Source organism: Alligator sinensis, unplaced genomic scaffold, assembly GCF_000455745.1.
Source record: "Alligator sinensis unplaced genomic scaffold, ASM45574v1 scaffold45_1, whole genome shotgun sequence".
In the NCBI taxonomy this organism is placed as follows: Eukaryota; Metazoa; Chordata; order Crocodylia; family Alligatoridae; genus Alligator; species Alligator sinensis.
This window is the reverse complement of record NW_005842267.1, coordinates 1,610,461-1,632,926: the sequence shown is the minus strand read 5'-3', so window position 1 is coordinate 1,632,926 and position 22,466 is coordinate 1,610,461. Positions and strand designations below refer to the sequence as shown.

Below are 22,466 nucleotides of genomic sequence, written 5' to 3'. Positions count from 1 at the left end.
AGCCATTGTTATTTTGAAAAAGGATAAATTGTACCATGAGCAAGAATGAAATTATGAAAAATAGCTGGTAGAGTTGTGAGTCATTCTTGGCATTCTTTGCTTTTGGCTACCAGTCAATTTTTAAACCTTATTTTGGTTTATTTTTCAATAAGGGTGTTGGTGCACAGGCTTGCTTTGTATGTTGCATATAAGATAGCGAAAGGCATTTCAATATCCACTTTCCCTTTTAAAAACAATAGAGGTTGTCATAGAATTCTAGAGCCACATATTCTCTGAAAACAAAATAAAATGTTTCTTATTCAGCCTTCTTCAGTTTTAAAGTAATAACATGTTCTATACTCAAGAATTAAAATATTCTAATAATCTGTGAGTTAATATTTTCATAAAAGGGTTTATCAGACAACTTATTGTGAGATTTTGTGAATATAGATCATTTTTATTGAAAAAATATTAAGCATGAGTTTTGTTAGGTGAAACATATATTTCTTTCAGATAATAGAAAAATATTCTTCCCACAATTGAGAGAATACAGAATGGTTTTTTTTTAATTAAATAAGTATTGTACTTTTTTTTCAGACTAAATTTTTTCCGAGATGTTCCTGATGTCAGAGTACTAGCATGTGGTGGAGATGGAACAGTTGGTTGGATTTTGGATTGCATAGGTAACACAGAGGGTTTTTTTTAATTATTTATTTTGACCTATTAAATTCTGGGGGTGTAACAATGTTGAGTCTTATTTTTTCAATATATTCATTCAACCGTTTTAAATATAATTTCACATATTTAAAAGACTGATAGTCAGATGGTTTATGGTGAAATCCATTACCTTTTAAGTGATATGGTAAATGATTATCATTGACAATATCTAGAGTGTTTAGTTCCCTATTTCCAGTCTACTATTGCTAGTTCCCTAGGCTACCTAAACACTTAGAATCATTGAACTAATACATGTCATTTTTGCTTTAAATGCATCTTACAAAGATTAATCAAATATTTTTCACATCTTGGTTAGTTCCAGAAACTTCCATTTATTCACTCCCTTCTTTCAGTTACCAGATTTTTGCTTTCTTCCTGTAGTCCCAGAGTATGTTTGAAACTTTTGGATTTAGTCATGGTCTATGGCAGGGGCTGTCAAACTCACCTGGGGCCTTGAGCCAGATCTGTGGTTACCTATTGTGGCTACAGTGGCAGAAGCAGGAGTCCAGTGATGGAGAGGGTAGCGGTGCAAGGGGTCTGAGGCCAGAGATGGGCCTGGTGGTAGATCTGAAGGGTCTGGAACTGGTGGGGGTCCAACAGCAGTGGGGAGGGGTCCAGTAGCAGTGGGTTGCAGGGGAAGTGGTGGTGAGTCAAGCTCGCTGCTTCTGACCATGGCCAGTGTAGCCAAAAGACCCTCAATTCCAGGGCAGGACATGTCCCTGAACATATAGCCTGCTGGTAACCCTGGATAGAGTAGCTCTGTGGGCCATAAATATAGTGGCTTGGAATACTTAGTCTGTGTAAAAAACCAAAAGTCTCTTAAGTTTAAACTATAAAGTTTCAAAGGAATTTGTCATGTATAAAGTGGTAAAATAAAGACACCTGATTTGCTCAAACTTTATTTCCAAAGGGAAGAATGTATGGGTATTGGGTCCAGAGCCTGCTTGACTTTGGGTCCTCATATGCAGAATATATTCCATATGGAAATATAGTTAAACTGGAACCTGACCAATTTAGCAGAAATCTACAAGACTTGATTTTCTGCTCAGGCCTTTTAAGTTCATTATATCCTAGTATCCTTATGTCCTAGCTGACTCATAAAACTTAAAGCATGTTTACCAAGATCTTCAATCTCTCTTTTTAAGCCTGATACTACAGTCAGGGATGCCAACATATTGTAATAATGGTGGTAGTAATGCTAGTAGCCAGTGACAACAATGATGTAATTACACAGTAAATGCTAGTTCTTGGTGGGGGGGCTGCACTGTGGCTGATGGAATACCTGTCTCTAAAGCCAGCTTCCTTCACAAAGTGTATTTCATTATCTTTTGTTGAATCAAAACCAAACCTTTATTTATAAGCTTACCATTTTATCTGCACAACTTCATTTTGAGGTTTATCAATGTCTTGTCCATTTTAATTAATTTTTTTTTAAATTTATTTACAGAGAAAGCAAATTTGCCTAAGCATCCTCCAGTTGCTATTCTGCCTCTTGGGACTGGCAATGATTTAGCAAGGTGTCTGAGATGGGGAGGAGGTAAACACAAGTTAAAATATCTTCTATTATGTTGTTTAAAAAGAAACAGAAGTTTGCTGAAAAAAAATATGAATTTCTGTTTTATGATCTGTAAAGAGCATTAACAAGTTTCCCCCCTTTCATTGGAATCAGTAGTGAGTGTAAACTGAACTGAAGAAAGATATTTTTTTTTTTTGTATACAAATGGCATACTTAAATGTGTTAAAGGAGGATCTATAAAAGTCCTCTTTTAACACTTTGCTTGTAACTCCTGTTTACATGAATGAGAGCTTTATGGATTCAAAGTGTGTAAAATATGACCATGGAAGTTTAAAATAGTCTGCATTTTTACAATCTTTAAAGCAGGTATTCACATGCTTAGGACATGATGCAGAAGTATACGTAAATATATTTTAACTGGCTTTCCTGAAAGGGTTACTACATATGACTAGTTATTTTCATTTATTTATTTTTTTAACAGTCAGAAACATTGAAGAAAAATGCCAGTCTGAGACCACAGTAAACGAATGGCTTTGATGTGAATGTTTTTATTGTTCATTGCTTCTTTAATCCTGCAGAATATTCCAGACAATCATCATGGTACCATCTACCAGGAAGGAAGGAGGCAAAGAATAGTGAAGCAAAAAAAGATGTATAAAGCTAAGCTTTTCGTATCCTTTGCCTCTTTTCCTGGAAGCTTGGAGCCTAGCTTTCATCACTTTCTATAACTTATTTCCATCCAATACCTTCATTACAGGGTACAATGGGAAGACCAAAGACAACTTGAAGAAGAAGGGCATAAACGAGAAGGACTCGGCTAATACTGACCACTTGCCTGTTGAATGTATGCTAGTTTTGTAGATTCACGACATCAGAAAAATATTGGAGAATGCATTTCCAAGGATACATCTCTACAAGTTCTCATTCTTAATGGGACTAATAACTGTGCCTGTCAGATTCGTTGCTCCCTTTAGATCTATACATATGATCCAAACCTGCCTGTCTGTGGTTTTAGTTTGGATCCAGTGCCTATTCAGTTTTGGCTCTGTCATTTCTGCATGAATGTTGCCCTGCTCCCACTTTTCCTACAACTTCTGTTGGTCCCTCCTGTTTCCCTGCTTCTTCCTTCTCACATCAAAATTTACATAATTTACGGCCATGCTTTTTTCTTAATCAGTATCCATTCATCCAGAATTCCTGGGAGCATATCTTTCTAGCGTTACTTCAGAGATGGCAAAGAACTCCAGCAGTAGAGTGGTTTCTACTGCAGTTTAGTAGATAGAACTGATATGTCTGATGTGGCAGTGTTTGACCCATGCAGTTGTTTCTTTACTTTTGCAAGATAGTCACAGGTCCAGTGACAGCTTGACTCTTTCTTGGGTTTTCTCCCTCACTCTCCAGTGTGTAGAATCCTATTCATATTGTCCATTGGTGGAAATCTCAGAGAACCATGACCTCCTGCCAGGGACAGGAAAAGGGCAAGTATGTAAATTATAGGACTATGATTTTCTTAGACATTGAGACTCTTAAACTTTAGACTCCAGCTGGAAGATGCGATAAAATGCTGCTCTTCACAGCATGCGTATTACTAGCTCCTACCTCCCTTCCATTATAAATACCTTCTTTATATTATAAGACGTACAAAAAACTAGAACTCTTGGTTCTTTATATTATAATCCATTCCCTATATAATAACTGTGAGTATAGCTCCTAGGTATGGCATTTCTTTTCCCTTTTCTAAAAGCTGATTGGATTAATAAAAAGTCAGATTTTGAGATACGCTGACTATTCAGTGCTTCCAGTGAACCGGATGCAGCCCAATGCATCGACCTGGAGGGATGTGGGCAGTGGGGTCCCCCATGGCTCGGTCCTCGGGCCTGCACTGTTCAACATCTTCATCAACAACTTGGACGAGGGGGTGAAAAGCACCTTGTTCAAATTCACAGATGACAATAAGATGTGGGGAGAAGTGGGCATGCTAGAAGGCAGGGACAGGCTGCAATTGGATCTGGACAGGTTACAGGGGTGGGTGGATGAGAATTAAATGGGATTCAATACTGACAAGTGCAGGGTACTGCAGCTGGGGAGGAAGAACCAGCAGCATACCTACAGGCTGGAGAACACCCCTCTCATCAGCACAGAGGCAGAAAAGGATCTTGGAGTCATTATAGACTCCATGTGAGGACGCGGTCAGGAAGCCTAATTGCACTTTGTCATGCATCCACAGATGCATCACGAGCAGGTCCAAGGAGATGATCCTCCCCCTCTATGCGACACTGGTCAGGCTGCAGCTGGAGTACTGCGTCCAGTTCTGGGCACTGCACTTCAGGAGGGATGTGGACAACATTGAGAGGGTCCAGAGGAGGGCCACTCGCATGATCAGGGGGCAACAGGGCAGGCCCTATGAGGAGAGGCTACGAGACCTGAACCTGTTCAGCCTCCACAAGAGAAGGCTGAGAGGGGATCTGGTTGCTGTCTATAAACTGGCCAAGGGAGACCAGCTGGCAATGGGAGAATCCCTGTTCCCCCGAGCACTAGTGGGAGTAACAAGGAATAACAGCCATATGTTGATGGAGAGTAGATTCAGGCTAGATGAAAGGAGGCACTACTTCACAGTCAGGGCAGCTAGGATCTGGAACCAACTTCCAAGGGAAGTGGTGCTCACTTCTACCCTGGGGGTCTTCAAAAGGAGGCTATATAGACACCTTGCCAGGGTTGTTTGACCCCAGCATCCTTTTCTCCCTATGGCAGAGAGTTAGACTTGATGATCTGCTCAGGTCCCTTCTGACCCTAGCAACAACAAAAACAACAACAACAATAATAATGATCTTAGAGAGCAAGATGATTTGATTTTGGCAAAGATAGCTGCTCGAAACTCCTCAGGGACTTTGGTTTGGTTCACTCTCCCTTTGTTCTTACAGAATGAATACTGACTCCTTGGATTAAGTCTTGACATTCCTGTTCCCTCTTACCAGGAATGTGGGAGCACCTATACATGTGCATCGAGGCTGCTCCAATGTGTTGTAATTCCAGTGTGTTGGAGCAGACTCAATTAATCTAGGCTGCTGGAGTATGGAAATTACCGCGTCATGTGTTTCAGCAATGCCAAGCTGAAAAATGGCAGTGGGGGCACTTTAACTAAAGCTCGCTTGACAAGTTTAAGTAAAAGTGCCCCCGCTGCCACTCTTCAGCATGGGAACGCTGATACACATGATGTGCCAGGCGGAGCCGCTCTAATTAAAGTGCCCCCCCTCCCCCGCTTCCCAGAGCATGTGTATAAATGCCCTAGGACATTTGTTTGCCCCACCCTTCAATTGTTGGCTAATAGGTGTTGGTGGTTGTTGGCTCAATAAGAATTTCTGTTTTCTGATATTTGGGAAGGGCTATTTCTCGTTCTTGTGTTGTGATTGATCTGTCCTTTTATTTTTCTGTTCTTACCCAGGCAAGCTAAACTTCATTGGTTCAGCTGAAACATCATCTCTTTCTCCTCATTTGCTGGATGAGGTTCATTTTCCTTTCTCTACTGTATAGTGGCAGATTCTTCCTCCAAATATTTTGGCCCATTTCTCTCGTGCTCTCTTTCCAAAGCTCCTTTTACAAATTCCCAATAACACGTCTGCAACAGTGCCATTTTGTGACTCGCTGGGTCTGTTGAGCTGAAGACAATTCAGGCCCTTTGAACTTATTTTTGGTGCCCTTTCATTGCCTGTTTGCTGCCTGCTGCTTCAGTATTAGAAAAAGAAATCTGATCAGACATGCTTACCTTCTAACCAATTTCTTGCTTAGAGTCCCTCCTCATGGAAGACATTAATGAATCATTTGTTTTGGTAAATGAAAGGAGGTTAGAATAACTATGACAGTCTCTAAAAATGTTGGTGAGACTTTCATTCAGGAACCGACTGTAATGCACAAGTGCCCATGTTTTTACCAAATCGGCAGATGTCTAGAAAGCCACAGAAGCCTCATAGAGACTCTTAAAACAACAAGCAGAACAAGGTTTTTTGGTATCAAAGAATTCCAAAACGATTGTTTAGTAGTTTCAATATTTCACAAGGAATTTTATTAGACTGTAAAGAATTTGCAAGGTTTTTGCTACAGACTTAAAGAGACGATACCCTCTGGTGAATTAGATACGTGCTGCCTTGGTAATGAAATCCCACTTTTCAAACACCTTGTCCTTAAACTTTTTGTTGGTACACTATATTCTCTATCCTCAAAATGAACATTTTTATACTTAGATATATCTTTTGCAGTGCTTTGCTTTTCTTTTGTAGTAAGTCTCTGTAATACTGTCCCCATATAGACAGTACACTTCCAAGGATCTTGAGATCTGTGTACTGTTTCTTAGAATCATTGCTCTTTATATTTCTCTGTGTAGCTCTCCTCTCTGATTCTTATAGATCTCCAACTTAAGCTGTTTTTTAGGAACAGCATAGTGTATTAGAGTGAGATAAGAGAAAATCATTTTTATATGTGATGCATGCTCTGTGCTAGAGTTCTGGAAAATGGTAGGTCACAGTTGCATTCTAGCTAGGTTTCTATTTCTACTTATGTCTCAGGCATTATTCCTGGTATTAATGAGTATCCATGTATCATGAAACCAATTTGGGATAGATAACAAAACGCTGTTTTGTTGATGGTGAACCTGGGGCATTGGGATACTCTACAGTTTATGTAGGATATCACAGGAGGTTATGTTGCAGTGTCCTGGTGCACAGTCCTGGACCTTGTATAGAAAATCAAGTGTACACATCTCTCTAGATTTTTTAAGGCCAAACATCCTTTGGCAGATAAATTCTGAATGTTATCCCATATCTCAGCTCTCAGACCTGGTTTTTGTTTTGTTTTGCTTGTTTGTTTGTTTTTACTTTTCTTAACTTTCAGTTTGAGACGAAAGAAGAGAGTAGATACTCTAGTTCAGAGTTCTGCACACTAATCCCAGACACCAGGGTTTGCATTAGGAGATATCCTTTCTTTTTCTGCTGTGTTTAAAGAAGTCTTTGAGTAAATTCATCTGCCTCCAGTTCCCAAGGAAAGATCTCAAGATTCTGGCTTGCTTTTTTCTGTTTTGGGAAAAGAGTTTACCTATTTCTTTCGTAATGTCTTTCTAATCCCCTGAATTTAACCCAGAGTAGACAAGATGTTGAACCTTGTTATTCCTATCTGACTGAGATTATGTCTTCCAGCTTCCTAGACCTTGAGGTTGCACCATGTTTGGACTCTTTCTAGGTGTCCTCATTTCCTCTTCCACAATTCCACAATTTTATCTTCATGTTTCTATACTTCATGGCCTAGAAGAACTGAAAGAATATTAATGGCAATTAACCATTAACTTAATCATTAATAATTAATTTAATACTGATTGGCATAGTATCTGCAAATCTGTGATCAAGAAGCAGTCACAGGTCTATGAGCTTTCTACCTGAGTTTTCCAGAGCCTGAAACTGTCCTAACTATTCAGATTATAAATACCATGGGACTTCAGGTTTTTCATACAGATGCCTCCAATGTTTTTAGATCCCTATTTTATGGAAACCAGTTTTCAGGTGTTTACTCGTCAATGAGAGGAGGTTCACTACAGAATTTGTAGGACATACATGAAAATCTCTCCTGAATCTGTTGACTTTGCAAATGCCTTCTTCGTCCATTGATTAAATATTTTATTGTCCAAATATCAATTCTCACAAAACCTAAATTGGATTTGGACTTCCATGAATAATCCCATGTCTCTGCTAACCCTCTATTCAGCTATTTCCTATTCCTCTTTGAGAAGAGGTTTTTTGTTTTGGTTTTGTTTTTTTTTTTACATCTAGAAAATGGGAATACATTGTACTTGCTTATTTCCCCTTATAAAATGCAGTCTATTTATCCATTCTTGAAAACTGAACTGAGACAGCAGTTTGACTTCTATCCTGCTGTCAGTTGTTGGCTAAAATCAAGTGTTAATATGACTTGTGAACAGATAGGCAAGATTCCATTTTTGCCAGCAAAAGCCAAAAATACTCTAAATATATTTTATCTTTCTGGACAACGTAAGCAGAGGTAATTTCAGTGGAGATATGCAAGGCCATTGTATTCTTGCTTCAGACACTAATCACATAGTATCTTATACCCTATCGCTGTTGTCTGAATTCTTTCCACTACTTGTTCATAAGCAGCTGTAAGGATTCACCTTTTCATGTTATATCCACTGATTGTCTGGAATCTCCTGCAAGATGGAAGAAGTTGGGAACAAATAACAATGGAAAATTACTCACTTGTAATTTAAATTTGTCAGGGTTCCTCCTCTTCTCCCATCCAGCAACCTTCTCTACTGCCTTTTGTTTTGAGTTATCCCATCTGGACTGAAAGATACCAGTTTGAAAAGTAACTGATGAGATGGTGGGGAGAATCACTGCTCAAATATTCTCTGTCTTTCATTATTCTTTGCCTCCTTGCTTCCTGGTAGACAGTGCCATAATACTGATTTTCTGGAACTTTCCATAGGATGGGAGAACAGAAGGGGCTTCGTCAAACTGAATTACTGGTGAGTGATTTTCCCAGTCTCAAGGATGCAGACACCGGGCATGGACTCTAAATAGTGAAAAAACAGTGACTTTGGTACTCAGCTATCATGCACATTCAGGGAATCATAGCTATGAAGGTTGGTAATAGCTAGGTAGTAAAAATATCACAGACTACTTACTACACGCTAGTGTGTATGTGTGTGTGTGTGTGTGTGTGTGTGTGTGTGTGTGTGTGTGTAGAGAGAGAGAGAGGGAGACTGACTCTGTGTACTGTCTTGGAGGGCTCTGGATGATTTTGAACACTCTCTTTGCAAAGTGTTGAATTTTGCACCAACAAATAGATTTGAAAAGAATTTCTGATGCTGCTCCTAGGTTTTCCCAACTATAATTTTAACTAATGATAGACATGCTAGGTGCATTTACATGTGCCATTAAGGCGATATGATAAACTCCAGTGCAGTTTGCATGTGTGCCCAGGACTACAGCAGTTTGAGCTGGGGCAGAGTAGCCCTGGACTCCAGGTGGCGGTGTCAGAGGGGCTGACTGGAGCATGAGGGTGCTAAAGTGTGGGGCTAGGAGGTGGACACTCCTGGCTCTTTAACACCTTCCTGCTCCAACCAGCCCCTGTCACTGTCTAAATGTATGTTTCAGCACACATAATTACTCCTCTGTAGGATAGTATTATCTACTGCGCCCTAATACCAGCACACGTGTAGGCAGTGATGTTTTCCTGCAGAGTTAATTAGTCAACTCCATGATAAAGCACATGTGTAAATGCACCCACTGGTGGCCGTTGACTTATGCTTTTATTGATGACTCAGCAAGTACCTAGGTTTGCCTTATACATAATTCCTTCTGCTTTCAACACTGGATATATCCACATTCCAGGTTTGCTGCCCCATGGTCATTTTGCTTCAACAGCATATAAAGTGCTGGCCAATATAATCCCTTTTTTGTTTTGCAGGGGTTCAACAAGTGGTAAGCCAGGCCTTTTCTACTAGCATATAGTGTAATCAGTATGCTAGTGAAGGGCCTACTTATTCACAAGAAGTGCCAGGCAAGTAGGAGTAAATTTCTATATTCTACCACAGGATTATCAAAATATGGAAGAACCAGTTTCTCTGTTTATCCTTCTCCTTAACGGTTAGCAATGGCTCTGGACATTTAGTGTGTTACCATAGAATTCACTCGAAACGTTGTCTGAAAGGTCATAAACCACAAAAAAGAAGTTTTAGCAATAACTTTTAGGTTTTCAGTGATGCTTTTGTAGGACAATGCTAACGCTCCATTGCTCTCTGTACAGATATTTTGCACTTAAAATAATTTAATTATCATGACAAAACATGGTATGAAATACAGCCTGGTTCTATCAGGTAACTGTTGTAAAGAAAGTTTCCAAGTTTCCTAACTTGGAAAGTTCAAAGGAATTTCCAGTTAGGAAATGCAAGATCAGATTCTGCTCTTAGATTCAATGTCCTCTGAAAAATTCAGTGTTACGCTAGTTTTCCAGTGGTATAGATGAATGTTAAAATTAGCTCTGTATTTGCATTTCCATTAATGACAGGTGCTAGAAGAAAAATATTTGGTCACAATACAATTCTGTGCTTCAGGTTTGATATGTGGAAGTTACATTTTTCAAAAACCCAGGGAGGGAGAGAGGAACAACAGAACTGATCACATTTATTCAAAATTGTCATTTTTACCTCTTGCTAGGATATGAGGGTGAGAATCTGATGAAGATCTTAAAAGACATTGAGAACAGCACAGAGATTTTGTTGGATAGATGGAAATTTGAAGTAATACCCAATGACAAAGATGAGAAAGGAGATCCAGTGCCTTACAACATCATCAATAATTACTTTTCTATTGGAGTGGTAAGATTTATATTTATGTGATATTTTTTCTTGCCTGCATAATGTCTGCATTGCATGTCTAAGAGTGAAGAATGAGTGGCTACAGATAATTTATTATGTCATTTTACTAGTAAAATGAATACATAGATGACTGACAACAATTTACGTGAAGTTACTTATACATTCAAACTAGAATTATTTTTCAGAATCTTCCACCCACTCATGTATAGTGGAGATAATCTTGTTGTTCCTACTAGTTTATGAGCAACTATAGCACTAAATTCAGCATGTTATTATAATGACCCTATAAAAATATAAAAAAGGTTAAGCATTTATTACCTCTTTTTAGTCACCTTGTCTGTTAATGTTCATACATTGAAAATCTTGCTAAAAAGTGGTATTTTCTTTTTCTTTAGAGCTTTTTTCTTTAGAGACTCTTTTCCTCACTTCTCTTTCCTCTATCCTTAAGTTCTACTAGAAATCAAGAGAATAGTGCTCAAATAAAAAGAATTATCAAAGTATCTTCTTGGTTCAAAGCTATCATTTAATGTTCCTAGGGATGTTCCACTGTGCAAACTATTTTGCAATGCTCTTTGTTGCTTGTATTTTGGGATTCTTTTGCTTATGTGGGAATCAAAGGTAATTTTACCTGTGACTTCACTGAAAGTTGGGTTGGTCTTTCATTTTCTTGTGAAGTATGGTTGGATTTAAAAGAGGCAACAATAGGTCTATTTTTTTTCTTCTTTATAGTGGTTAAAATAAAAATTAACCAACAGATGACCAACATACTTATAATGTAGAACAACAGATATGCAGCAGCCACGGCCATCTGGGGCGGGGGGGGGCAAATCGGGGTGACTGCCCCGGGCTATGCACTTTGGGGGGCCCTGCAGAGCTGAGTAGAGCGGCCACAACAACTCTGCACCGCTGCTGCCGGCTTCACGTCCAGCCACTTGCTATCCCCCTGCCAATGCTCATGATGGCAGTGGCAGCTTCTTCGGGTCTGGGGCGTTTGGGATCGGAGTGGGGTCGGGGTCCCACATGGGCTGGGGCTGATTTGCCCTGGGCCCCGCACCCTGCTCGGGTCAGCTCTGGAAACAGCCTTTCTTCTAACGGGGTAATATTTGCATTTACACAGACACCTGCAAGCCCTCAAGGAACAGGATTTCCCACCAAGATCTTTGAATCTTGATGATCTGAAATTCAGATATATTGCCTAAATAAAAAATGTAGACCATGTAGAAAATGCAGAAATTTTTGTTTTTTCAAAGTACCTATTGTTGTTGTTGTTGTTGTTGCTATGTGTTTTCCAAGTTATTGAGGGATAAACTATATATCCTCACAGCACTGTTCTCAGAACCTTACATCAGCTGAAGCTTATGGGTAGTGTGGCTTTAGTCTATGCTGTCATAGCTTCAGATCTACCTTCCAAAAGGTGAAGGTATATTGTTAGTACTAAATGGAAGTAACAGCCTGCACTGCGCTGTGCCAATAGTGCCCAGTTATTTTTAACTGCTACATAATCATAGCAATGTGCTATAGCAAGAGCACATTGCTAAGGTGATGTAGCTGCAGAGTCATGACTTGTGCCCGATGATGCTACATCATCAGAGCACACTGATTCAGTGACATTGTGTCTCGTGTAGATTCACCCAGTACCACTTACCTTAGGTGACAAAAGTAGCTTTAACACAATAGCAAATCAAATCCCAAGTGATCACTAAAGTCAATGTTATTTTTTAAGATAGAAACATGTCTTCTAGAACTACTTATCTCTATGTACCTGTGCTTTCAAAAATTCTATCAATCACTATTTAAGAGGGTAATATGAAATCAATATATACATAGTTTCATTCCAAGGAAACTGTAAATTAAGGAAGAGGAGTATAGCTAGCAAAACTCCCTCACCTAGGCTGACATGCTCACCTCACATACAACCTTGGATGCTTGTATATAGTTTGGGTGATGATTTGATACAAATCCTGATACAGGGATGGACAAATGACATGCAAAGTAAACTTTTCCATAGAAATACTTTCCTTTGTGCCTTCCTGATCTCCCCCCTGTTTAGTCTAAATGTCTAAACTGTGAGACAGATGCCCTAAAAAGCCCCCTAATTTAAATAATAATAGTATTGCTTGTCTATTTTTAATTGCCTTTGATGTTTGAACGTTTATTGTGTATATGTTCCAATTATTCTCTTTCAACTTGAGTGCTAGAAACTTTTATTAAAAAAATCCTGAGATTCTTATCTAAAAGTGGCAAGAAGCTGGGATTTAAAATTGTGAGAGTAGGTAGCATTGCTGCTGACCTTTTTCAGTATAAAGTTGCCTTTTTCCCCCCTTACATTTCTATCTGAGGATTGCTTTTTTCACTCTAACAGCTGCAGACCTTTGGTTGCCAATTTGAACTCATAGCTGTTGGCTGCATCTTCTTCTTTTCCACCTAGTAAATGTTAATTAATGTTATGTTGCCACCCTTGTTTTTCCTTTTCTCTCCTCTAAAGAGAGGATGCATTCTCAGAACAGTAGGAATAGATTGAATGCTGTACTGAAGTAATTTGTCTTGTAGGCAGCCCCATAAGCAGTCATAGGGAGACTGGTGTCATTGAGTAGTTCAATGCAAGAAAAGGAGAGGGTTGTTGGGTTTTTTTGCTATCTTTTGCTGTATTGAGACATCTGTTCCTCACCTGTCTTGAGTCTATGCTGAGTACAATGAATATTGTACAGTGAGTTAGTAACTTGTGTTTTTGCAAGTAGCTTGTTGGGAAGCCAGACTGAAGGCCAGCTACAGTGTCCTGCAAGCTATCCCAAAGTTGGTAGGAAGGAGATCAGACCTATGCACCAGTACACGGAGTAGGATCTCTGCTAGGAAAATGCTGTACTTCCTGTTTTTGTCTATTCTGCTGAACAATTTTGAGACCTGCTGGAGTCAATCTTGTGATCATTGTTAGCTCTGTCTAGGAGATATGACTGCTTGCCTCCTTTATTCATGTCCTCCTGGGAAAAGCAAGCAGTAATCAGTAAGTAGAACACTCCTCTTTCTTCTCTCAAACCTACAGAATTTGTATGGGTTGAGGTGGGTTTGAGGATAATGAAGAGAGTAGCTCACACTGTTTGGACAAGTAATTTTCCAATAGGTGGCACTATAAGAAAGACCAGAAAGAACACTATGGAAGAAATAACAAAGCCAAAGTGTGTCGATGTCTTGGCTCTGTTTAAGTGCCTGAGCACTGAATGTGTCAGGAGTGAGTTGGCTCCTGCAAGTGCATGAAATCAGAAATGAAGACTAGTCTAAAACCTATTCTTTCAAAACACAAAGAAACAAAAATGTCATGACACCATAACAGATTCCTGTCCCTGAACAGATAAACATAAAAGAGGTAATGTTAGGAACTGGATTTTTGTAAAAAATTGGAAAACTATGAAATTGCAACAGAGCAAGAGACCAAAGAACATGAAATAAGAACTTTTATGTACTGTAACAGCAAACACTGTTGCATCTTCAACATCTGGATGTGTCTAGAGCATACCATGGGCATCTATGTAAAGTTCTATAAGTATACAGAAAAAAATTCTCAACCTTGAAAAATGTCATATACAGAAAGTATATGTTTAACAGATATAACCAAGAATCTGGAGAAGAAATAGATTAATATGTAGCCAAACTATGAAAGAATGGCTTAATCAAATAGTAATGAAATCTTAAAAGATGAATTAATTCATTTGTAACAGGCAGAAAGATGTAGGCATGTAAAATGCCAGGGGAGCCCATGTTAATCTACCAGGAGTTACAGGCCCAGGGAAAGATAGCAGTTTTGTTTTTGTTTTTTTAACAATTCCAGCCATGTTACTCCTGAAAATAAGTTTTAAAAGCAAATGCCTTTCAGTGTATCAGTTGCTACAAGGGAATTGATAGAGAAAAGAGAAAAAATCTGATGAGATATTAAGCAAATGGAAGAAGTCATTAAAGACTTAACATTAGAGTTGCTGAAGTGAGAGACCACAAGTTGAATATAAGCACCATGGTAGCCACTGAGATGCCAAGCAAACTGTGCATTTACAGCAGTCCCAGCATTATACAAAGTACAAAACACAGCTCACTACTAAATGCTCACAGTTGAAGAAATATTTCTTGAATTGGCAAAAGTAAAATATCCTTAGTGCTTGATACCCAAGGTAATTTTTACTAAATGCTACTGGAAATTTGAAACAGCTTCCTCATCACTATGAGAGAGATACAGATAGTTGAGAATCGTGTTTTGGAATCATATTGCAGTACAAGAATATCAATGCCACTGTCAAGTTGTACTTAACAGGATTTGCAAGGATTAGTGTAATAGCTGATGACATTCTGATGACATTCATGTACAGTCATGGAGACAGCAAGATGGAAAGAAACTATGACAGATCAGAATCACAGACAGATCTGACTGATAGAAATAGCCGGGGAAATAAATGAAAATTTAATAAAACACTAGATGAAATTGTGATTGACCACAATACCATGCAAAATGATGCCACAGAAATGGCACCTGAGGCATTTTTCCTACAAAAGAGATGACCAATAGCTGTCACTATTGACAACAGAGCAGAGCTTCACCAAAAATGAAAAGAATATTTTACAATAGTGTTTGCCTGTGAAAAGTTCATTTAGTATGTTCAACCTATATATTCAAAGATGGGAAAATAAAATTTGAGTAGTAAGTGTAGACCACCAGAAAACAGTCTTACAAATCTTTCTAGCAGTGGCTCCAAAACATCTTCAGGGTTATGCACTTAGATGTATACTACAAAAAACAAACTAAGATGCACCTCTTATCCAGACCAGCCTTGCAACATGAATTTATAGGAGGTGAAAAAGTCTGAGATTCTTGCCCTAACAAAAAGCAGAGAAAGACATGCCAAATTTCAGCCAAACCATGTGCCAGTTTCCAGACAAGGGGTGAAAATAATTTGAGAAGCACAATAAAGCAAATATTTACAAGTGCTTATATTCCATCATGTTGGTTTGATACTAGGAAAGGGGCCCTACCTGTCTCTAAGGATATTGGAATAATCGGGATAAGCTGATCATCATGTAAAAAGTCAGTTGGATCATTTTACCATGATCATTGAGAGTGAAAATTATCTGGGGATGCTTCAGAACCATTCTGAGTTAAATACTTTTCTCCAGAGGGCCAAGGACATCATATACTGGCTAAACATGTCTATGAATATTAGAGTTAGATGAGCAACTGTGATACATGTGGGGAAATTAGAAAAAAAAAGACTAAAAATATGTAACTTTGCAAACAGACCTTAAAGAAAGTGGGAATGGGTCTTTTCACTACATGCCACACAACTATCACATTAGTCAGATTTTTAGAAATTATAAAACTGTCAGAAGCTCTCATAACAACCATAAAAGACAAAGTAATGAAATATTTCAGCTAGATTGGTATCCTAAACTGTTTGATTTCAGATGGGCTCCAGTTCTTCGGAGTGAGTTTTTGCATTTTACCTGAGAATGGAATTTCAGTCCTCTTACATCATTCCCATACTACGGATAGTCAAATATCAATACTGAATTGGAAACTGAATGGCTAAAATTATATTATAAAGAACATCAAAAACCAAAGAACACATATGGCAAGGCACCCTTAGAAAAAGAAACATGTCTCAGAATTAATTAATAGCAGTGCAGTCTAGAGAAGGACTTGGGGGTTATAGTGGATCTTCCGCTGAATATAAGCAAATGGTGTGCTCTTGTTGCAAAAAATGCCAACAACATTTTGGGTTGTATTAGTTGGAGCATTGCTTATAAATCGAGGGAAGTGATTCTTCTGCTCTATTCAGCACTGGTGAGGGCTCATCTTGTGTCCTGTGTCTAGTTTGGAGCATCACACTTCAAGAAAAAAATGGACAGCTTGGAAAGAGTCCAGTGCAGGGCAACAAAAATGATCAGGGGCCTTGTAAACGAGATGTATAAGGAATGGCTGAAATAACTATGTTTAGTTATGTTACGTTTAGTTAGCCTGGAGAAGGCTGAAGGGAAGTTTGATAACAGTCTTGACATATCTGAAGGGAAATTATAGAGGATGGAGATGGGCTTTTTTCTATGGATGTAGGGAACAGCTAGGAGCAATAGCCTCAAGCTGCAACAGGGGAAATTTAAACTGGAGATTAGGAGAAACTTTCTGACCATGAGGGTGGTCAGTAGGGCTATGCAAAGCTTCAGTTGGTGACTTGGTTCGAAGGAGACTCGGCCCGATTCGGTGGCTGAATCTCTGAATCTGAATCACATCAGGGGACCAATTAAAAAGTCTGAATTGATTCAAAGCTCTCCGAATCTTCAGAAAAGATTCGGAGAGCTTTGATAATTCGGGCAGTCCCTGGTGGCTGCAGCAGGGAGCTGCAGCTGGACTCCGAGCTGGTAAGTACTAGGGGTGAGGGAAGCGGGGCTGGGGGAGGGGGGGAGGGACCATAGGGAAGGGACCCTGCCAGCCCCCCCAGCCCCGCTCTCCACAAGCTCCCTGGCCCCGCCATGGGTGCCCCATCTGAGCCAGCTCCAGCCCTTTAAGGAAAAAAAAAGCCAACAAAAGCCCTGTGACTCACTACTCCTGCAGTGGCCTTGGGGCTTTGGGGGCTCATGCAGAGCCCCCCACTATGTGTTGTGAGGCAGTGGGGATCACCCACCATTGGCAGGAGCAGTGAATGCAGGATTTTTTTTGAGGTTTTTTTTCCTTAAAGGGCTGGAGTTGGCCTGGGCAGGGCACCCATGGGGGGGGCTGGGGGAGTGGTGAGTGGCCAGGGGAAGCTCATGTAGAAGCCTTCATGCAGCATGGGGCAGTGGAGGGCAGAGAGGGGGGGATCACTCCTCCCACCCAGCAGCACCTGCTGAGCTGGAGCTATTTTTTTCCAAGTGCCGGGATCTGGGGCAGCCATTGCCGGGCTGTGAGAGGGGCGGGGGATGGGACTGGCCTGGCTGATTTGGAGATTCGGCAGCAGCCAAATCTCCAAATCAGATTTAGCTGAATCGATTCAGGGCAGTAATTCGAATCACCAAATCGAATCACTGTCCCCCGAATCAGCCAAATCTGAATCTGAAGCGAATACTAGGCACTTCACACAGGCCTAGTGGTCAGTGATTGGAACCTACCTAGAGAAGTTGTGGAATCTCTGAGTAGGTGAGATAGACACTTGGCTGGGATTATTTAGTCAGGGGTGATCCTGCCTTGAGGAGGGTGCTGAACTTGATCCCATCCAGCCCTACTTTTCTATCATCCTATAATGCTTGAAGTGAAGAAACATTCATGCCTTGGTGCCAAAGCCCCAACATTATCTCAGCTGGCACTGTTGGAAGAAATAATAGACTGAAAAGAAAAAAGGCCAGAAAAGCCAATTAGTTAAGACTTCAAATACCTACATATGGGACACCCTGTCAGGATCAAGCAATTTCTTCAAGACAAATAATGCGCTTGCGAAGAAAACACCTAAGTAGATATTGTGCCTTAGGAGCTTAGGGTATGTATACACTACTTCTAAGGTACTTTCAGAAAGCATGCATCAGCCACCCACACCAGTCACACATGTTAGACCTAGAAGTAAGGCAATGAAACAACTCTGAGGGTGCCGCCTTCTACCATTTTCAAGCTGCACCCATTATCAAGCTGCCAAAGACAGATCTTGAGAGTAACTAAGTGGGGCTGCCCCCAGAGCAGTTTTACTGGTAATATCAGGGTGTGATATACAAGTGGGTGAGTGGAGTATTCTTGCCAGTATTCTGACAGCATCATAGAATCATTGAAGACATACTCTTTAATTGGTTGGATTGCTGAAGAGTTGGAAAGTCACAGAATTAGTTATTTCATCATTTTTAGGAGAAGCTAACTAATTGTGTTCTCACTTGTGTCTTCAAGCAAGTGCTTCTGCAGCAAGGACCAGAATATTATTCTCTACTAGCTGAAATCTGCAAAACATTTGCAATTACATTTTTATTGCAAAAGTATTTCTTAAATACAGGATTTTTAGTTATCCTTTGAACGAATAGTTTAACAGAATCAAAACAACTCACCCTCGAAAAGACTAACAGCTGCCTAGGGTGCTGCTGCCATGGAGGGAACCACCAGGACCCACCGCAGCTCAGTCTACTGACAGCTCACCCCCTGGCCACAGAAGAGGAGAGCAGGCTCCAGGAAAAAAAGAAAAGGATCATGCCCTTCTCCATTTTTGTTTTTGTTTTTTTTTTTCCCTTTGGCAGAGCCTGCCCTCTCCATGTTGGGGGGCCTTGGTGCTTCATTCTAGCTCTGACTTGCCTTCATATCTATTTGAAATGCCTTGGGATCTATAATAATACACTTATTCTGTCTGTGTGAAGCACTCTGATTGGCTGTTTCAGTAAGCATTGTGATTTGCTGCCAAGACAACCAATCGGAGTGCTCCAGGTAGACAGAATAAACCTATTATTATTATGGATATATTTAGGAGACTTGACATATTATTATGGATATTTAGCAGACTTGACACTGTTATTTCCATGCAAATACACTCAGAAAATGGGAAGCTCAAAAATTAAAAGAAAAACAAAAAAATTACAGTACAATCTTCAAAAACAAGTAACATTATGATTTATCTGAGAAGTGCAGGAAGTGGTCCTGATCACTGTGGTGATGACTGTGTTCAATAAACACAAGCATGGGCGACCAGATGCTGCCTTAGTTGGGGCGCCATGTGCCCCCCCCCCCCCACGACAAGTCCTGCTAACTGGGAGGGGGGGTGCCATGTGCCCCCCCCGGGTGATCCCACGATGGCCAGTCACTGTGGCCGATTGCTGCAGCCGCTTCTGGGAGTGGCTGCAGCTGCTTCTGGGAGCAAGCGCCAGCCGATCACTGCAGCTGCTCCCAGAAGCGGCTGCAGCGATCGGCCGGCACCTGCAGGGGAGGCACTGGCACTCCTGCCTGCCCCCCCCCCGCCCATCGTGTAAGTGGTGAGCACAGCCAGTCAGGGGGTGCACCAGCACTCTCAAGGGGTGTACATGCACCCCTTGCACCCCTACGTGTTGCCACTGAACACAGGTACACATGACTGGAAAGAATAACAAACTTTAATTGTGGAACAGTAGACAACAACTGATGGAATCTTTCAGTTACCCAACTCCATCAGTCTCCTGTTAGTGAGCCTCTCTAAATTATAATTTCTATTACCAGATCTTCCCTCTGACTAATAACTAGAAAATCAATTAGTACAAAAATCAATTAACACACATCTGCAGAGGAAAGGTTCACTCTGAAGTGAGTTCTTACTACTAATTTTCTTATTCACCCTTTTCTGCAACTCTTTTAGAAAGTCTCTGTGAATCAGGAATTTTCATTTTCCTCTCAGACTGGTGAAGTATCAGACCTGGTTTCCTAATTGGTTTTCATGGGAAGCTTTTCCTCCAAGTCTTGATAGACCCGAGTCTTTATATTAGGATCAATTGACTCAATCTTTTAGCAGGTGTGCTTTCTGCATAGTACAAAGTTCATTAGCTACAGACTGTTGAGGTTGATTTCTTCTTTTTAGATGACAGCATCCATGTATTTTTGTCTGTAGGTAGATTTCTTCTCATAAGGGGATAGTTGCTTCTTGTGTACTAGAACAATTAACGTCTTCCTATGAAGACTGTCCAAATTTGGGCAGGATGGCCAAGATTATCATCAAGAGGCATGCCTTTTGTCTCTTCTTGTATTGCAAGCACACATTTGACCACTCGCATGGTCAAGGGGCAGCAGGGCAGGCCCTATGAAGAGAGGCTAAAGGGCCTGAACCTATTTAGCCTCCACAAGAGAAGCTGAGATGGGATCTGGTGGCCATTTACAAATTCACTAGGGGGGACCAGTGGGAATTGGGGAAGGCTATGTTCCCCCGGGCACCACCTGGGGTTACTAGGAAAAATGGCCACAAATTGTTACAGAGAAGGTTCAGGCTGGACATCAGGAGACATTACTTTACAGTTAGGGCTGCCAGGTTCTGGATTGGGCTCCCAAGTGAGGTGGTACTCTCTCCTACCTTGGGGGTCTTCAAGAGGACACTGGACAGATATTTGGCTGGGGTGATATGATCCTGGCACCCATTCCTGCCTGGGGCAGGGGGTCGGACCTGATGATCTGTTTAGGTCCCTTCCGACCCTAAGTACTATGATACTATGATTTACTTCAATTCAGTTTCTCACAAGGTGCCAGACCCCAAATGGGTGTCACTTCCATAGGTACCATAATGAATGGGAGTTTGTATACTCTGTATTTATGCTAGGTGCCAGTGACACATCTCCCTTTTCCTGGTAGATTTGTTCCTGAATAGCCAGTTATTTTCATGTTTGTTGGACTCACTTTTCTTCTCAATTTTAATTTTCTATATATGTGGTCTGGCAAAATATTAACCTGTAGGGCTATACAAAATTTCACCGGGTGTTTCAAACAGCTTCAAAACAAAACAAAACATTTCAAAAGTTTTGAAATGTTTCAAGTTTCAAAGCCAGGCTTGCTTGCAACTAAACAGAAACTAAGGAAACGGAGGGGGAAGAGGGCAGAAGGACTGCTCTGATATGGACATCTAGCTCCCTGTTTGATTCGCCAGCATTCTGATTGCTTCCCCCAGCTCTCTGGTAATTTCCCCAGCTTTTCCCAGGGGGGTGTGGGTCCCCAATATGCATGCGGAGTTTCAGCCCGCAGCTCCTCCCAGGGGCAGCCTGCTGTTTATTATTATTTAAGCTGTAAATGCTGTAAAAAAAAACCCTTGAACTTATAAAAGCTTATAAGAAAACAAATAGTAGTTTCTTATAATCATAAATGACTGTAGTCTAAAGAAAAAAAATATTCCCCAAATAAGTGTATCCTTGAGAACATACTTATTTAGCTCTCATTCATTTCAGTTGTTCCTCATGTATCTTTGCCTCTATTTTTCATTTACATATGCAAAGTTAGTGAAAGCACTTATGTTAAGATTTGGGATATAGTTAACAGCCTCTTATGGTTGGTTTTCCAAAAGTATGATTAGCATCAAGCCAATGTTTTACTTGCTGAAGTTAGTGAAGGTCCTTTTTTATATTTAACTCTTCATCCAGTGGAAACAGATAGGCTAGCCCAAAACCTTTAGAAAATCCTTCCTGCCATCATCAACAAATTCTCCCCTCTCCCTCTCCCCCTTCCTCTCCCCCTCCCTCTCTAAAGAGTTCATATATTTATTACACGATAACAGAAAATAAACTAGTAAGAGCACTGTTTAGCTATTCCTAGAATAATTATAGCCTAATATGATATTATAGAGCATATGCTACCAGATACTTTACAGTTCTGTAATTTAGAGCATCAGGCCATAATCATAAACTAAACTCGCATTATCTTTCAGTGCAAGACTAATCACTAGGACTGATTTTGAGGCAGATTGTAGCAGCTGTAGTAGTGTGTCTAAGGCATAATCAATGCAAGACAGTGAAGGCTTTAAGTGAAAAACATAATTCTTACTAATCAGAACAGTTCTTATCTTTGTACTACAACATATGAAGTGGCTTCCACCGATATCTTGGAAATATTGTTACTTTTTACAACACCAATGTTAATATAGAATTTATGTTATAAGAATACATCAAATACTACAATTATACTACACATGGCAACTATAAATGTTACAGTGGCAACAAGTGTGTAATTGCAACTAATTGAAGTTATAGTCTTGTACATGAATATAAATATGGCTTTGGGGAGTTATCATAGAATCATAGAAAATTAGAGTAGGAAGGGACCTCAGGAGGTCATCTAGTCCAACCTTCTGCTGAAAGCAGGCCCAGCCCCAACTATATCATCCCAGCCAAGGCTTTGTCTTCTTGAGTCTTCAAAACCTGGGGAGCTGGAGGAAAAGCAAGGGCAACGTTGGACCC

At 40.2% G+C, this 22,466-nt stretch overlaps 1 protein-coding gene across 1 annotated transcript in view; it reads left to right on the top strand.

The window, feature by feature from the left end:
* Window positions 1–22,466, top strand: part of DGKB (diacylglycerol kinase beta) — a gene marked incomplete at its 5' end in the record, with an annotated part of 469,550 nt that overhangs the window by 126,059 nt on the left and 321,025 nt on the right. Inside the window, 3 exons of the mRNA XM_014521864.2 lie at window positions 577–662; window positions 2,144–2,233; window positions 10,432–10,592. Of these exons, the coding sequence (XP_014377350.1) occupies window positions 577–662; window positions 2,144–2,233; window positions 10,432–10,592 (337 nt within the window). The remainder of the gene's footprint in view (window positions 1–576; window positions 663–2,143; window positions 2,234–10,431; window positions 10,593–22,466) is intronic.